At 43.5% G+C, this 17,246-nt stretch overlaps 1 protein-coding gene across 1 annotated transcript in view; it reads right to left on the bottom strand.

Moving 5' to 3' along the window:
- COL4A3 (collagen type IV alpha 3 chain) overlaps positions 1 to 17,246 on the bottom strand; it is a gene marked incomplete at its 5' end in the record, with an annotated part of 121,095 nt that overhangs the window by 36,055 nt on the left and 67,794 nt on the right. The window contains 14 exons of the mRNA XM_084246007.1: positions 1,922 to 2,017; positions 2,735 to 2,827; positions 3,814 to 3,978; positions 5,907 to 5,942; positions 7,012 to 7,096; positions 8,008 to 8,049; positions 8,952 to 9,005; positions 9,220 to 9,264; positions 10,446 to 10,505; positions 10,874 to 10,936; positions 12,567 to 12,644; positions 12,867 to 12,908; positions 16,009 to 16,044; positions 16,171 to 16,233. Coding sequence (XP_084102133.1) covers positions 1,922 to 2,017; positions 2,735 to 2,827; positions 3,814 to 3,978; positions 5,907 to 5,942; positions 7,012 to 7,096; positions 8,008 to 8,049; positions 8,952 to 9,005; positions 9,220 to 9,264; positions 10,446 to 10,505; positions 10,874 to 10,936; positions 12,567 to 12,644; positions 12,867 to 12,908; positions 16,009 to 16,044; positions 16,171 to 16,233 — 958 coding nt within the window. The remainder of the gene's footprint in view (positions 1 to 1,921; positions 2,018 to 2,734; positions 2,828 to 3,813; positions 3,979 to 5,906; positions 5,943 to 7,011; positions 7,097 to 8,007; positions 8,050 to 8,951; positions 9,006 to 9,219; positions 9,265 to 10,445; positions 10,506 to 10,873; positions 10,937 to 12,566; positions 12,645 to 12,866; positions 12,909 to 16,008; positions 16,045 to 16,170; positions 16,234 to 17,246) is intronic.

Here is a 17,246-nt window from a genome sequence, read left to right as displayed (position 1 = left end):
AAGATCTTTTGGATGGATCTTAAGTCAATTTATTAGAAATGCTTATTCAGAATTTTTTTTTTTTTTTTTTGCAAAATGTAAGCAAGGATATAGTTTTTGCTAGTAACCAAAATGGTTTTACTGCTCATCTATCTTCTTCCATCTATAGCTATGTGCCAGATAAGGAGAAGCCAAGAAAAATGTGAGAATGTGACTCGCTGGTCAACAGCAGTAAGCTGGCCCCTTAGATCTGGCCTTAGGCCAGTGGCCACGTACAGGGAATGCAAGAAAATAATGGTTGCTTTTCTGACATTATTTCTCTTTCTTTCTCCATCCTTTTCTTTTAGTTCCAGTCTAAATAGAACATCCCCCCAAGACTTGGGCACCCAACAGGAGCTGTATGGAGAGGGACAGTTCTCCTGCCTTTCCCTCCTCCTTCTCCTTCAGGCTTGTCTCAGGGAGTCAGAGGGCAGCGATTGCAACTGACTATGGTGTTTATAAAGAAATGGGTAGGACTTGAGGTGGCCCAGCATGCCTCTCCAGATGCATGTCCTCTAGTGGCTGGCCTCAATGGCCACAAGGCTAGAGGCACGCGTAGACTTTTTTCTTTAGACTGAGACATAGACTCCCTGGGGACCTTTGCCCTGCATGTCTAACTGATGGTGATGATATACAGATGTTTCCTTATCTCTGTTGCCAGGCAGACCTTTGGATTAATTTGCTACAAGGTAGCCATGGCACAGCAATTGAGGGGTACCCATGTGGAGCACAAGAGGAGAACTACCACTAGGAGAACGTCTGGATTTGAGTTCAGGCTTGGCCACTAATCGGCAATGTCTCCTCATGCCTCAACTTCCCCATCTGTCAAATGGGGATAGTGATAGCACTTAGCTGCAGGGTTGATGTGGGGATCAAACGGGTGGTGGCCCATGACACACCCAGGCCAACAAGCATACTCTGTAACTTGAGGTTTTTTCCTTAATGATAATTAATTTGATGATGAAATGGTTTTGTATTTCAAAACTTGATTTAATGGCAGAAATTAAAAAAAAGTCATGAGATTTCAGATAGAAATTTTAATTTCATTTTTCTCATGAAAAATTGGAAAAAGGTATGAATCCAGGGCCTAAAATGTTGCAAAATAACAATAGGCTGAAATTGAGTGCCTTCCAGTTTACCCATAGTCATCACCACTCTCTATTGTACTCAGAACTGAGGACACTGATGCACATTTTAAACTGTACCTGCATCCTTAAGAAGAATGTGAAAGGCACATGACCCCATAATAAAATGAAGACCAGGCCTCCCTGGTGGCACAAGGGGTTAAGATGCAACCTGTGAAGCTACTCACATGGTGCAGCAGACCTCTCCTGACTCGCCCGCTGCTCCTCTCAGCAGTGTATTTCAGTCACTCTGCTTGTTCTGTTCCCCATTCTGTCTCTGGTGACTCCTCTCACCCCTCCATACCTCTGGCCTGTACCCCAGTTCTTGTATGCATAAATAAATTAAAAAAAAAACAAACACAAATGCTATGTCTTAAAAAAAAAGACCTAAAAAAGTGGAATGAGACAGGTTATGTTCTTCAAAAAAAAACATGGGAGGGAACTTATTTTTTTCTTGGAAGAAAAAAGGGCTATGTGTTTAGTCTAGCTGCTGCACTCTTCCACGTTACCTCTATGTCCCCTATAGAAACCTGAGTTTATAATTACTGGATGACACAATGGTTTGCTAGAGTTCCACAACTAAAATGCTGGGGAAAGGCTGTCTTTTATGAAATTTTAGCCAACTTCATGTTAACAGGTTAGGTTTTTGAAAAACTCCATCCGAATTCATGAAACCCACACCACAGCACCCCCCACCCTAAGTCTATCACTTCTTTTACTGTTCAGGGATTTAACCCCTTTTGTACTTGCAAATACACTTATGTGAAAATTGTCTGTACCTGGGATTCCTTTTGTGCCATCCAACCCCGGCCATCCTGGGAGGCCGGGAGGCCCTGGGACATATGGACACTGGGTACACAGCAGGCCTGGTTCCCCTGCAATGACAGCATGCTCACGTGACTCATAAACCTACAGCCCTTAGAAAGGACAGATGCTTTGGGGCCTCCCTGGCTTAGGGATTAAGTTTCAGCACTTTTACCACTGTGACATGAGTTCAATCCCTGGCCAGGGAGCTACCACATGGTGCAGCAGACCTCTCCTGTCTCGCCCGCTGCTCCCCTTAGCAGTGTATTTCAGTAAATCTGCCTGCTCTGCTCCCCACTCTGTCTCTGGTGAATCCTCTCACCCTCTATACTTCAGCCTATACCCCAGTGCTTCTATGTAAAAATAAATACATAAATCTTAAAAAAAAAAAAAGATGTTTCCCAAACACAATCATCTATTACATTAAAACTTTTTTGTGTGCAGTGAATGTCACCAAAGATATCACACATGTAAATAAAAAAATATTTATTATATCTGCTAGCTTTATTCACCTGAGCTGCTTGGTGCTCATAGAGAGAAAATCTCGAGACACTAATAATAAAGTCACTCAGTGTTTCCCTCACATTCTGGTTATATCCAATTAGTTTATTACATAGCTGCTAAGCCAGTGACTAACAGATAAATGAACACCTTGAGCTAATTTTAGGAGAGAAGACATCCTCGGTTGACTGTGGGATGATCACTGTCTCAGGGGAACACAATATAAGTGCTAAGATGATGATGGGAACAGTCTGTTCTAACAGAACAAGCCCGCTGACTGAACCAACCTTTGGGCCCGTCAATGCCTGGGAATCCTGGAGGCCCCACCAGGCCTCGAGGCCCCTGATCTCCAGGGGGGCCGTTGCGGAAGACGAGGTCACCTACAAAAAGACAAGGCCTGTTTTTAAATTTAGTTAGCAAGAGTCTTAGTAACATGATCATTTTATATGCTTTTCCCCATCTTTGTTTTGGAAGCTGAGTCTTCTGAAGCTGACAACAATTGAAAAGTCTGATACATGTTGACCTGCTCTTCCTTTTTTATTAACGCATGTGGTTTTTTTCACACTGAAGCAGCAGCTCATCCCATAATCAACCCAACTGATCTTATTCAATTATCACAACATCACCCACAATTGTCATCAGCAGAGTTGATGTCTCTTTCCTCTGTGTAGCTCAGCTGCAAACTGTATCTTCCTGATCTATTATAGGTGCTTAATTCATGCTGAGTGTAAAAATTTGGACTTGGGGTATCATCTGTTTTCTTCCCACCCCTTGATTATCTTCATGGAGTTTGTCATTCTTAAAAGAGCTTTTCAGGAAAGCTGTGCCATGTGTCTGTCCACGTAGCAGCTTCTGTGATGTGACAATGGAGAGCTGACTCTCTTAACCACTATGTTCTGCGATCTAATCTTGGGTCTTGCCATTTCAAACACAGTTGAAGGCCATGCTGATGAAATATTTAAAAATAGGAGCTGGTGGCTCCATTCTTGCCCCCTTTCTCCTTGGGACAGATTCTCCTGAGACAGAGTTTAAGTCTTGGAAGATGGTCTGCAGAGACTGAACAAGCAGTTGCACGCAACCAAGGCAAAGGCGATAATCTTGAAAACCATCACTCCTTCCTGGCTTCCCTGTCCTTGTCCCTGCTGGCATGAGCTCTGTCTTCTAGGGGGCTCAGGCTGAAGCTCTGCTGCACAGGGGGCTCCCCAGAGCTGCTTGCACAGATAGCTAATAAAATGAATCCCCATCCAAAGAAAGCTCCTAAGATCCTGAGACAGACAGACACAAACAGATAAGGTCGCTGCCCTGCTTTATACACATCAGTCATCCAGCCACATGCACACTATGGGGTCTCCTGGGGCAGCCTTACCTGGTGGTCCTGGACGGCCTGGTGATCCCATAGGGCCTGGTGAACCAGGACAACCTGGGGCCCCAGGGGGGCCCACGGTATCCTTTCCTGGGGGTCCTTGCTCCCCTTTACTTCCTTTCACACCAGGATATCCAGGGGCTCCTTGGGGGCCTGGCCTTGACGACCCTTGGAGAAAATACCATTTTATTGTACTTAAAATTGTTCCTGAGTCACACGTGTTTATTTTTAATTGCAAAAAGTAACATAATCTGATTCATAACAGTTGCACAAGTGAGAAGTTTACTGAGCATATATAAATAAACAGCAAGTACTGCCCTTCCCCTGTGGCCTTGTAAACCATCCAGGATAGCATTGGGGAGCTTGGGGCTCCACAGCCAGTCTTGGGGCTCCACAGCCAGTCTTGGGGCTCCCACAACCAGTCCTCACAGCTGACCATAAGCACTGAGACAAGTTGGGAGGCTGCAGTCTTTCTGAATCCAAAGACTTTGAGGGATTTTTCATTAAATGCTATATTTTTGTAGATTTGCTATGTTTGCTACAAATAGCCTATATCTGTAGCTTATTAAAAATTAGGAGACTAGAAGATGTCTTTGGTTTGGTGTCCCAAACAAGAAAGTTGTAGCTGACTTTGTTTCTGCCAACTGTCTTGGTTTTAATGGGGCTCAGTGGGGGTGGCAGGCATCCTGGGAATGAAGCCAGGCCAGGGGTACAAACTCATCTCATGTGTCCCTCCCAAACAACTCGGGTGTGTGTGGGAGGTGCAAGCAGTCTTGGGGTGCTGCCTGACAAACAGTTTAGCCAATAAGAAGAAAGACCTCGTCACCAAGGGACGCAGAAGCAAATGGGTGTCATGTCTGATTTTCTCTGATTATTCTGGAATAAAGTCAAAGCTTTCAGGTTGAGGTCTATTTTAGAGCTTTGCATTTTTCACCCACTGGCTTTTTAAGGGAAACTATACACTATCGGGGAGTGGCAGGGAGAAGGAGATCTTTCCTATTCTTTAGCTAGACTTTTTTTTTTTTAAAGAATTATTTATTTATGCATATAAGAGCTGGGATGTAGGCTAGAGGTGGGGGGAGATGAGAAGATTCACCAGAGACAGAGTGGGGAGCAGTACAGGCAGACTGACTGAAATACACTGCTGAGGGGAGCAGTGGGCAAGACAGGAGAGGTCTGCTATGCCATGTGGGTCAGCTCCCTGGCTGGGGATGGAACTCGTGCTGCAGTAGCTGGGATATCTTCACAGTGCTGAGACGTAAGGGAAGCCACCAGGGAGGCCCATGGACAGACTTTTTAAACATCCTTTTGTGCCATTCTAACTTCAAGAGACCCCCATGCTAATAGTTCAGTGTATATTTTTTTATACATATTGTATTGTAAGAGACATTTGTTTCTTAACAATGAGATTATCATGCACATCATTCAGTTATCTGCTTAATTCATGATTCATTTTCAAAATTATGAAATAATTTAAATAGGCAACAAAATTTAGAAAAAAATATGATCGATGGCAAGGTTTGTCAAATCTTAGCTATTTTTTTTCTTGGTTTTGTTTCCTTTACAAAATGATATACTGCAGCATTGCAGTCACAATTGAGGCCAGATGGAACCTTCCCTATCCTGTTCTTCTTCCTCCCTCAGGAGGCAACCTCTCTAGTGGATGTTTTTGCCCTTTGTGAAATTGCCTATGTATCCACAAATAATATATTGTAAGATTTAAAACATTTTGTGCAAAGCATGGTCTACATATCACTTTGAAATAATCATTTTAACTGAGCTTGTTACCATAGAATTATCATTTTTTTTAAATTTCTGTGCCTCCTCTGAGTTTCTGGCTATTGCCCCCACATATGGTTACTGTCTTACACTCAGTTAAAACCACCAAGAAGTAGAAGAGCATTTCACATCACTTTGTGACTACTCCCTCCCTCACCCTTTTCCACTGTAGCTCACAAAATTAACAGAAGTTGGAATCAATTTTATATTAATTAATGAAGCATTTGTCGTATGCAAATAACACAAAGTTAATAGAGAACAGTGCATTTTCCTTTTTAATAGAGCTCCTACTGGAGCCCTGAGAATCTAGCACCTACCAGGACTTCCGGGAGGTCCTGGGGGGCCAACGGGACCTATGAAAACACAACAGTGATCAGTGACCTACAAGGATACAGAGTTAATCCACCCCCATTTTTAAGATTTTGGGTGACAATAACAATTGACAATAAATACTATTCACACTTTTCCTCCACTCTTACATAGAAAGATATTAGAAAACATCACTTACTTAGACAAATTACCTAGAAGAAACTAAGCTTAGATGTCTGTCACTCCAAAGTGGATCATGCTACCTTACCTTTTCAAATAATTCAGGAATGACTTATTAGAAACCTGTTCTGGGGCACTTTTCTGGATGATTCAGATGCAAGAAAATAAAGCAGCCAGATTGTCTAGGACCCATAGTTTGACCTGGACCATTTTACCTAACAGCTTCAGCTGTACCATTGGATGGGGTTCAAATTTTTTGATACATATGAATGATTTTTAGTAAACCATCACAGACTTTCAAATCTATATTTGTCTTTCCATTTGTTTAAATAGGCCAGGAATGTTTATTCCTTTAAGTAAAATTTTCCTCTGAAATCTGTTTAGAGCAATAATTTGCCTAAATCTGTGATTTTACTCTGGCTGCATATTAATCAAGTGATCTCACAGTGTGTTGGCATCAGGCCCTCCTCCAGACAGCTGAATCAGATGCCAGGGATGGACCCTTGATGTGGTTATTATTTAGAAGATCCTGGGAATGCTAAGGTAGTCATGGATGAGAGCTATTGGCCTAGAACTTTCTGATCTGTCAAAAGCATAGAATACAGTTAGGTCCTCACCTAAAGTCCTCAATGTGTCTTGGAAACTGAAACTTTATGCCAAAATGATGAAAAAAGAACCCCATGTTGCCAGAGACTAGCTAATACAAACAAGAATGAAGTTCCTCTGGCATATCTGTGGCCACAAAATATTGTAAAACCTATAAATAAAGGTCCAAAACTCTTCCAATATTCAACAATCATTTGTATTTCTCTTAACCTGCAAGTTCTAGGACTATTAGCAAATGTCATATCATATATTCCATTAGAGAGAGAGAGAGAGACAGAAAGACAGAGAAATGACCAGCAAATACCAAAGGAGGAAATTCTTTCTCACCCATTGGACCACGAGCTCCTTTGGGCCCTGGTGGGCCAGGAATTCCTTTATCTCCCTTCTGCTGGTAAACATCATAATATTCTGTCTTAAAAATAGAAAGGAACAAAGAGAAAGGGTGGCTATTTATGGGCAGCTGTCAAGTGGATTACTTCAACTTCTTCATTTTGGCCAAGATGATATTTTCCTGAATCTACAGGCCTCTGTAGTCATGGATATGGGATGGCTAGATTGAAAGACAAAAGTTGAACTTTCTGTATCATGATATTATATATTTCATGGGCTTTCAATTAGCAAAACATTTTATAATGTGCCCTTGCTCACACAGTCACTTATATACACACACACACACATGCTGATTTATATGTGAATATGAATATAGGAAATTAGTTTCACAAAATACTGACTTACCATAATGACATAAGATCAACTCTGAAATTTTTCCTTTTATTCTATTTCATCTTTGAAAAATATTTGTCCTGATGGACTAACATGATTTCAAAGTATATTGGGACCAGCACATCTGAAGAAAAAACCCTATTAACTGTGCCTTTAAATTCAGGACACCCTGCATTGCATTGAACCCGTGGCTGAGCTTCCGCTGCCTGAAACTGCAGGAGCTGCTGTAACGGGGCCCAGCTGAGGGGGTGGAGCTGGTTGCCTTATCTCCATGCCCCAGCTGTTCTCAGTGCCAGCCTCCTATCCTACCCCAGAGCATAGGATCACCCTGGACCAGGTCTGATTAGACAGAGACTTTCATCTTCACAGCCCAGGATGAGAACTGCTAGAGCATTCCAGAAACTAAATTGCACCACATAGAAATATTTGTCTATTATCCACAGACAGATAATGACAACAGCCCTTTTCTGCTCTGGTTTGATAAAGAGGCCCAGACTGTTGCCTCCATCATACCAGTTAATGGAGATGCTGATTCCAATGTCTTTGAAACTCTGAGAGACTTATCAAACATGACACTGGGAGTGTCTTTGCTCTACTTACTGGACCAGGAAATCCTGGAGGGCCGGTGTTCCCTTTCCACCCCTATGTAGAACAATGAAGGCTGTGCATTAGAATACCATAATTGAAAGTTTTCACATATAATATTTGGTAAAGAGCAAAATACACAAATAACAACAGAAGGCGCAAAGCAATGTTTTTCCAATGTAATGTGCAAACCCAGTCAAAGTGAAAGGGGCATTGATTTAGATTATTTTGGGGAGGATCAAATCAGGGTCAAGAATTCTATCCCCAATGTAATGAAGGTTGTTGCAGGGATTCCATGTGTCCTTCACGCGACTGCCTCCAAATGACATTCATTGCACTTGCACCGCACACACCCATGTCACCTCCCATGTCAGAGGCTCAGGGCACCAGATGCTGGCTTACAGGCAAAGTTCCCAGTGGCCCAATGGACATGGGGTCCTTAACCATCTTCCTCTCTTATTTCCTCCTGAGGGTATTTTAGAATTCTATTGGAAGTAATATTAATATATAAAAAAAAGTCTTGGAGTCTGAACATTTGAGAATTTCTGTAATATCAGAAACAAATGACACAGAATAAGGTCCACAAGGAATTTATCTAGACCTTTTAGAATGTCATGGCCCAGGTTAAGCCCCACAGGGTCTAGCCTATGCTTGTTAGCAAATTATGCAAAAGTTTGACAACTCAAGTCCTTTCCAGCTCCTTCCTCATGCTGGACTGAAATCTGGTCCTAAACAAGCCAGCTTCTACTTCACAGAACAATCTTAGTATCTTTCTGGCGAGACCTCCCTTCAGCTGCTGGTTGCCACACCTCCCATTTCCGAGTAACAGAGACACTAATGATGTTAATAGACTTTGACTGCAATTCCTCACACCTAGTCCAGGGCATATGGGGAACGGCAAGGGTGGCCAAGCTCATGCAGCCCACAAGGGCTGAAGGCAGGATGTCAGGGGGGTTTACCTTCAGGCCATCTTCACCCGTCAACCCTGGGAGGCCTCTGTTGCCTTTGGCTCCCTAAGGAAGGAAAGAGAATGGGGCAGGAGGCGCAACAAAGTCATAGCAGGTGTTCAAGGGCCTCTCTTCACAGGGAGGGTATAAAACTATGATTCCAAATGCTGCTTTTAAAAGCTAGAGGTTTCCTGTTCACTATAACCACTCAGTGGCCGACAGTCCTTCATGTGAGGGGAACGACCTTGTCCTGACGCTGATGGGTCAATCGGATCTTTACCTTGGTGCCGGGGAATCCAGGGGCGCCGTCTGTTCCGGGTGTTCCCTGAAATAAAAACCAAACCAGGACAGGTCATTAAATAAATCTGGATAACTTGATTTATTTCTTGCCTGACCTCAGGCAAGAAAGCCTTATTGAGGTTCCCCTGGAGGGGTGGGAGGGGGAAACGAGAACAGAACACACATTGACCTTCCCCCGCCAGGGAAGGCAGAAGCCAGTCAAAGAGGAGAGAGGCGAAACTGAGAGCTAAGCTTAAGTCAGCATTAATGTTGTCCTTTCAAGCTCAGAAGGAAGAGGAAAGGACCCTGAGCAGAGACGGAACAAGAAAACCCAGAAAGAGGGAGTATTCAAAGATCATTGATTTATTTGAACTATTGGTCATTCCTTGACTGTGCAAGTGCTTACGAGTAAAACCTATGTTTAAAAGACATAGCACATTCTCCAAACAGACGTGGTTTTCAGGGGGGGGGGGGACTTTTAGAGAATTGACCTCCCATGATAAAATCACACATCGTTTTGGTGGAACACTTTTGCATAGAAAAAAAATAAATACTTTCGCCTGTGTATATAGAATTTTTAAACAATCTATATGTTTTAACATTTACACTGTAGAGCTGGGTGGGGCAGTAAGCCCCTGCTGCTTCTGTCTTCCCGGGGTCACACTTCTGTTCACAACAAGCCCTGTTTTCTTTGGGGAGCTGCCAGTTCCATTCTGTGGGTTCTGACTGGGCTATCAGTCACTGGAGCACCCTGTCCCCTTGGCCTGGCCAATCAAGGTGGCTTTTCCTTCCGGCCACAGTCATTGCTGCAGAGTGAGACATATGTCCCAGGCTAGGCCAACCAGGGCCATCCCCAGGGATTTTCTAGAGGAACACAGGGAGATGCTCTCTGCCCCATGGCTTTAACTGGAGTTGTCTGCTGCCACATTCATTCCTCTTTCTCCCCGCTGCCCCCTACGGGCAAGGAGGTGATTTGTCAAAGGAGAGAATGAACTGACACCATAGAGAAGCAGGAGTGAACTGGGGAGACTCCTGCCCCGACTGTTTTAGTCTCTAAAGTCCTTGGAGTCTGTCTTAGCCTTCAACAGCTCAGATGTTTGAGCAAGTTCCACTTCCCAAATCCTTAAAAATCTATGCTCCTTTGATTGGGGCCTCTTGCACTTGCAACCTAATGTGTCCTGAGCACTGATGTACAGGCTGCACGTGACAAGGAATTTCCAAATGTACCTGCATGCCAGGTTCCCCTTGAGCACCTTTTTCTGAGCTGTAGGACTCTCCAGGTGGCCCCTGTAGGAATGAGAGTGAGGTCAAGGTTTGCAAATCACTGATTTTCAATCTTAATTTGTTTTACCCTTCTGATTATTTTGCTATATTAAAAAACTGCTCAAATGATGGGTCATCTAAGAGGGACAGGTTATTCATGAGTATGAATTAAAAAAAAAAGATGCTGAAGATAGATCCTAAGTGGGGGACATGGTTCATGGAAAATAGTACAAAGATTCGGCCTTAAGATAATTCTAGGAACTCATGAACTCCATAGTAAAATATTACCATGCTTTAGCTAATACCATGATTCACAGGTAGATCACACATCAGGATACACACTAAGGTTCTACTTTATGTTTCAAGGGATCAATATGATCGAAATGACCTACTTGGGGTCCAGGAGGTCCGGATTTGCCCATGGCTCCTGGTTCTCCCTTCTCCCCCTTGAGGTCCTGCCACAAAACCAATTTAAGCTCATTACAAATAGATCAAACAAGATTTTACTGATCATACATGGAAAAGTCCTCTATTCTCTTGAATAAACTGGATTTACAAACTCCTTATGGAACTCACTTTAACACAAAACATTATCATTTGACACATTTTGAATTTTACCTGAGTAAGAATTTTACACTAAAACAATATACTAACTTTTTTTCAAAGAAAATATCCTTTGGACCAAACTACATTAAAGTTATTTAACTTTAAATAACTTTAAAGTTATTTAAAGTTATTTAAAACCAAAGAAGTACAGATCATTTCTAATGTATTTTACTTTCACTCCGATGACACTGAGATTATTTTGCTATAATCAATTATTTTCTGAGTGGATGTTACATTAATGATTTGATTCATTAATTAGATTAATTTTTGCTCTTATCACATTTTACTGATTATATTTTTATCACTGAGTCTTCTCTTGTGAACATCATATTTTTCAAACTCATTTTTACCCTGTGGGTCAAACCTGTCAGACCTAGGTTTTGTTCAAGGTAGGATTTTTTTTTTTTTGGTATCAATTTTCACCCAATAAATTTTAAACTTCTTTATTTTTTCTCAGTTTTTCTCTGCAGGTTACATTTTTTTCCAATTTTTCATTTTTTTTTTATTTTGTTAATATCAGATTTCATTATGTTATGTTTTAACTTGTCCTAATTTCATGTTGATAATTGCTATCATTAAAAATTAATTATGTAGGAGAGTGATAGCTAGGGATATTTTTTTGTCCTAGAATTAAATGTGGTAATAGTTTGTGAAACTGTAAGAATAAACTAAAAGCCATTCAACTGAACACTAAGTAAGCAAATTTTAAGGTATTTGAATTATATCTCAACAAAGCTGTTAAAAGTGGATTCTAACTAAAATCCCTAAACAGTATACTTTAAAAGGGTGGATTTTATGACATGTGGATTTTATCTTAATCAAGTTATTTTTTAAAACAATTCATAATAGATAAATTTTAAAAGTTTGGGGGCCTACGACTAAGTCTCAGCACTATCAAGTCTACAACCTGAGTTAGATCCCCCGCCAGGACGGCGACCCACATGGCGCAGCAGACCTCTCTCTCTTACCCGCTGCTCCCCTCAGCAGTATATTTCAGTAGATCTACCTGTTCTGCTCCCCACTCTGTCTCTGGTAAATCCTCTTATCCCCCACACCTTTGGCCTATACCCCAGTTCTTGTATGCATAAATACATGAATAAAAGATTACTTGTTAATTCAAATGAAAACTGTAGCTACCCCCTGGCTTTCTCACCCCCTGGTGCAGATTCTGAGCACTGGATTCAGGAACACACCCTGGTCCTTCCAGCTACTCCACTAAGGGAGCAAAAAGCAAATGTCAAAATAACAGAGGAAGGGACCACGCTGTCCCTGGGGTCACACTTGATTACGACCCCTCTGCAACTGGCCCTTGGGTCATTCTCATCCAGTTGGAGACACACTGGTGCCACTGTTTATTCAAAAGCACTTGAACACACACTTGGGGCAGAGGTGGGCACGAGCCAAGCCAGACCCGGCCTCCTCCTCCGAGGGCTGGACAGAGAGGCACAACACAGGCACAAGACACATCACAAGAATTACCGTTTCATTTTCTGGGCCGGTCAGTGTGACAATGACTGTCCCTGGAGGCCCCAGGGGTCCTGTCAATCCTTTCACACCCTAAAGACAAATACACTCAGCAAGGGAAGCTAAGCACCGTCCCCTTTACTGCATCCGAGAGCTGTGCTTTCCCCTTAAGCTCATCTGTAGGAAAACAGAGTAGATGGAAGTTTGAGCAGCAGCCAAAACATTCCTCTCAAGGTGATTTTGTGAAGACAATGTCTAGGTGACTGCTCAGGAATTTTACATATCTGACCCAAATCAACCACAGACTTCAATTACCCGCTCTCCTTTCTGTCCTATCACGTTGTCACCCATGTGGCCCTGTAAGAAAACACAAAACCAAGTTATTTTTAAAAAGTGAAAATGAACAAGTAGTCTAAACCCATTCAAGTTCCAATGTTTGTGAGGGAGCACTTAGATTTTAATGTTAGAATTATAAAAATTATAATTCTAAAAGTTATTTTAGAACTTTTAAGCTAAAAGTTATTTTAGCTTTCTTCTCAAAGTGTAACAGGGAGAACCTATTTAGAGCAGGCAGGTTTGCGGGGTCTGGGGTGCCCCTCTCCCTGTCCCGTAACAAAAGTAATTCCAATTTTCAAAGTGTTCCTTTTAAGGACAAAGATCTTTTATGGGCCAGAGTTGAGGGAATCTACTTGACATGACAAGTGATGACGCAGGGAGGTAGAGAGGGGACAGGGCCCAGTCCCAGGCCATTTCCTGGCTCGTCACTAGTTAGTTTTGTCTCCACAGCTTGCGGACTGAACTTGCTGATGCCCTCTGGTTCTCATCTTAAATATTAGGGGGAGAACCAGCCTGCGTGCCCGCTGATAGGGGACTGGATCAAGAAGACGTGGTCTGTCCACACAATGGAATACTATTCAGCCATAAGGAAAGACCAAATGTTGCCATATCCAGGAAAATGAAAGGAGCTTGAGGTGTAACAGGGTGGTCCCCAGGAAAGGGGGAGGTTCCAGGTTCCCTGCCCCACCCAAATGGAGGGTGGAGCTGAGCAGGGAGAGAAGAAGCCGCAGAGGAGACTGAGAAGGAAGAAAGCAGGATGGAGCCAGAAGACCTAAAGGAGGCGCGTGGAGCCTAGAGACACGTGAAGAAACTGCGCTTGTCTTTTGGTCGTGGACTGGGTGACACAGATGTGGGTGAGACCCACGGGGAGGTGACAATGGCAGCTTTTATCTTGATGTTGATTTTGCTCTTTTCCTTCCTGGATTGTCTGGTTGTTTCTGACCCTTTTCTGTGGGTCCCCACTGGAAGGTGCTTTAGACCTGTGGCAGGCTTCGAGGCCTTGCTCTGGGCCAATCCCATTTGGATGGACTTTTACCCACGAGGGGACGGGTAACTTTGGGTGCTTCCTTTAGAAACTAGACTCTTTGCCTTTCCTGTATTGTTTCCTAGTTTTATTAAAGTTCCTTCCCATTAAAGTCTCACATGTTTTGTGTTGATGCGGCGGATGGCAGAACCCATTTAGAATAGGCAGTTTTGTGGGGTCTGGGGTGACCCCTCTCCCTGCCCTGCAACAGATTGAGTTACATTTAGATCCTGGAGAGTTCCAGAAAAGCACCCCCAGAATGCCCAAGACAATGATGTCTACTTAGCAGATGATGTGACAAAGAGAATTACCTCCACAACCATCAGCCACTAACAAACTGAGGGAGGTGAAGTGATCAGGGGTTAAAAGAGGGGCCCTGGGGAGAAAAACAAAACAACAAAAAAAAAAAAACCAAGTAAAACACCAAATTATCCAATAGAAAAAAAAAATGAGGATAAGTAGCTGAACTTCAGGATTCTGAGATTCAAAATTTACCAGAGAAGCTCAGAATAGAATTCAAGCCCCCTGACCACAGGAGCAACTCAGGGATGGGGGCAAGTCTGACTGCCTAGTTTTCCTCACTAACGATGCCCACCCGCCATTTCAACCAGGGTCTCCTGGCTTGTTTTGCTCTTGCGTATACAGCTCTTCCCCCAGGGAGACCCCAGCTGGAGAAAAAGCTCAAGGTCAGGAGTCAAAGGTCGTGAAACCCCAGCTCTGTCCTTGACTGTCTGCCAAGCCTCTGAGCAGGATCCAGCCCCGCTCACAGGGTGTGGACATGGGGTGAGCATCAGTGACACTCAGTGGGAGGTCTTTGGGGAGAACCCCCACCCAAAATAAGTACTGATTTCTTGGGGCCTTAGCCTCACTCATTGTTTTCCCCTTCAGCTAATGCAGGAGTCAGAATATGCTTCCAGGTAAAGCTCACTGAGGTGAGGCACTTGGGAGCAGCAGCTCACACCACAGTTCTCCATATCCCCTCTGCCTGAAGGCAGGGACCCATTTCCTTCTGTGAGGGCCCCCTCTGCCCTCCGGTGCCAGGAACCCAACAGATCTTACACCAGAGGCAGCACTGCCCCAGGCTAGTACACACAGACCTTACTGAAGTAACACTTGGGGCCCATTGGCTTCCCCCTATATTTGCCACAATTTACTGCCCCTGGAAGCTCAAGTTCCTTTTCTGTTCTTTCTTACTTCTCCACAAATTTATAGCCCTGTGTTAAGATGGTGTATAGGCTTCTCCATCTGACAGCTTCTTTGGGGTTTTCATTGTATTTCTATGAGCCTCCTGTAGGCAAACGAAATAAACCTTTTTGTCCTTTGAATCTGACTTTTATTAGTTTGATTTAAAGGGTCCATATGCAGAGCCTAAGGGGGTAGAGGAAATGTTCTTTTCATCCCTGAAACAATTGGCCTTTTAAATAGAAGCACCTGCAAGACCAGGTTTGGTGGGGTCATGAACAGTCATCTTCACTTACTGGCATAAGATGGGGTTGGATTGGGAAGCAGCCACTCTAAGTCATAGGATAGGGCCTCCCTTGTGGAGCAAGGGGTTAAGAAGCAGCACTATGAAACTATCTGCATACACGGCAGCAAGAGTTCAATCCCTGGCTAGGGAGCAATCCATATGGCACAGCAGACCTCTCCTGTCTCACCCGCTGCTCCCCTCAACAGTGTATTTCAGGGGATCTGCCTGTTCTGCTCCCCACTCTGTCTCTGGTGAATCCTCTCACCCCCGCCCCCACACACACACATACCTTTGGCCTGTATCCCAGCTCATGTAAGTATAAATAAATCACACTTTAAAAAATGTTATAGGATAAAGTGTTGGGCAACCAGTAGGATTGCCCTAAGGAGGAAACCTGTGGACTAGGAATTCTTGCCTTTTGCCTGATAAAGAGCTCCTGGAATTGAAAGTAGCTCTCATGACAGAAGACAAGTTACTGAAGTGCCAGGGTAAGAGAAACAGGTATTTCAAGGCTGTGCTCCTCTCCCCCAGTAGGATCCTGGGGAGTTCCAGAGCAGCACCCCCAGTGGCTGCACCCGCAGTGCAGTCAGGGCAGTTAGGAGGTTAGCTTGTTGGACTGTAATCTCTACCTTAGGTCCTGGACGGCCCATGGTTCCTGGATAGCCCTAGGAAGATCCATAAATTAAAGTTACAGCAGGAAATGCATCAAGCCAGAAAACCAGTTTAAAAATTTGAATTATACTGAATGCATCATCAGACTGCATCTGCAGCAATGGCAGCTTCATACTCACGGGGAATCCTGGAGGGCCAGGCGGGCCGACAGGTCCGGGGGCACCTGGAAGGCCTGGCAAACCCTTGAAATTGGAGAATAAGAGCAAGTTTAAATTTACTTCTCACCTAAGAACAGCATCCCTTGATTACGTCAACATATTTTTTTAAAGTCTGAGTATAAGGCTCCCTTATTTAGGGCTACAATTAGTTACAACAATGCTAAACATGCACTGTCGAGGTAACAGGCTGCCAGGCCCACCCAGAGGACACTGCTCCCAGGAAGATGACCCAAGCCCTTGTTTTACTTTAGAAGAGTCTGACTTTTTTTTTGGGGGGGGGTGATTTTACACTCTCCCCCCACTTTCTGCTCCTTTCCTCCTCTTCCACGCATGCGCTTATCTTATAGCCTTCCACCTGCTCCCCTCTGCCTACAACGCTCTTTCCCCAGATTTCTCTGACTCACTTCCTCTGCCTTTTCTTTTCTTGACTCAAATGTCATCCTTTCCCCAAGACGGTCCTATCCATCCAGACACCCCCTCCTAACCTGCTTCCTATCCCTTGTCCCTGCGTTATTTTTCTCCTTGATATTTATTACCATTTAACATAGCACACATGAGTCTACATTTATTTTCTACCTTAGAATGTGAGCTTCATGAGGGCAAGAATAGTTCCAACTATTTCTGAGCAGACTGTACACGGTGGTGTCTCTAGAGCCTAGCATATCCCCTGGCACATAATTAGCACCTCGTAAATATTCCTTACCTATTATTTTATATATATAACTGATATAAATGTATTACATATTGTCCCATCATTGTGTGTCCCGCTGTTACAGCTTTGGCAGGAGCACAGCTGACTCTCAGCACACATTTATGTGCCACTCGATGTCCTTTAAACATCCGGCTGCTACTGTCTCCTCTTACTGGATCCCTGCCTTCAGCATCTGGCCCCACAGATGTTTCCTAAGCACAATACCCAGGAGTCATCATATTCTGCATCTTTTCTCAAAATCCACTAGTGGCCCCAAATTGCGTCATTCCTGGTTCTGCAGCCCAGCCTTGATGCAATTACAAATGACTAGTCTCACAGATAAGCA

The sequence above is a fragment of the Talpa europaea genome (assembly GCF_964194135.1).
Source record: "Talpa europaea genome assembly, chromosome: 1".
Taxonomy (NCBI): Eukaryota; Metazoa; Chordata; class Mammalia; order Eulipotyphla; family Talpidae; genus Talpa; species Talpa europaea.
This window is presented reverse-complemented; position numbering and strand designations above follow the sequence as displayed.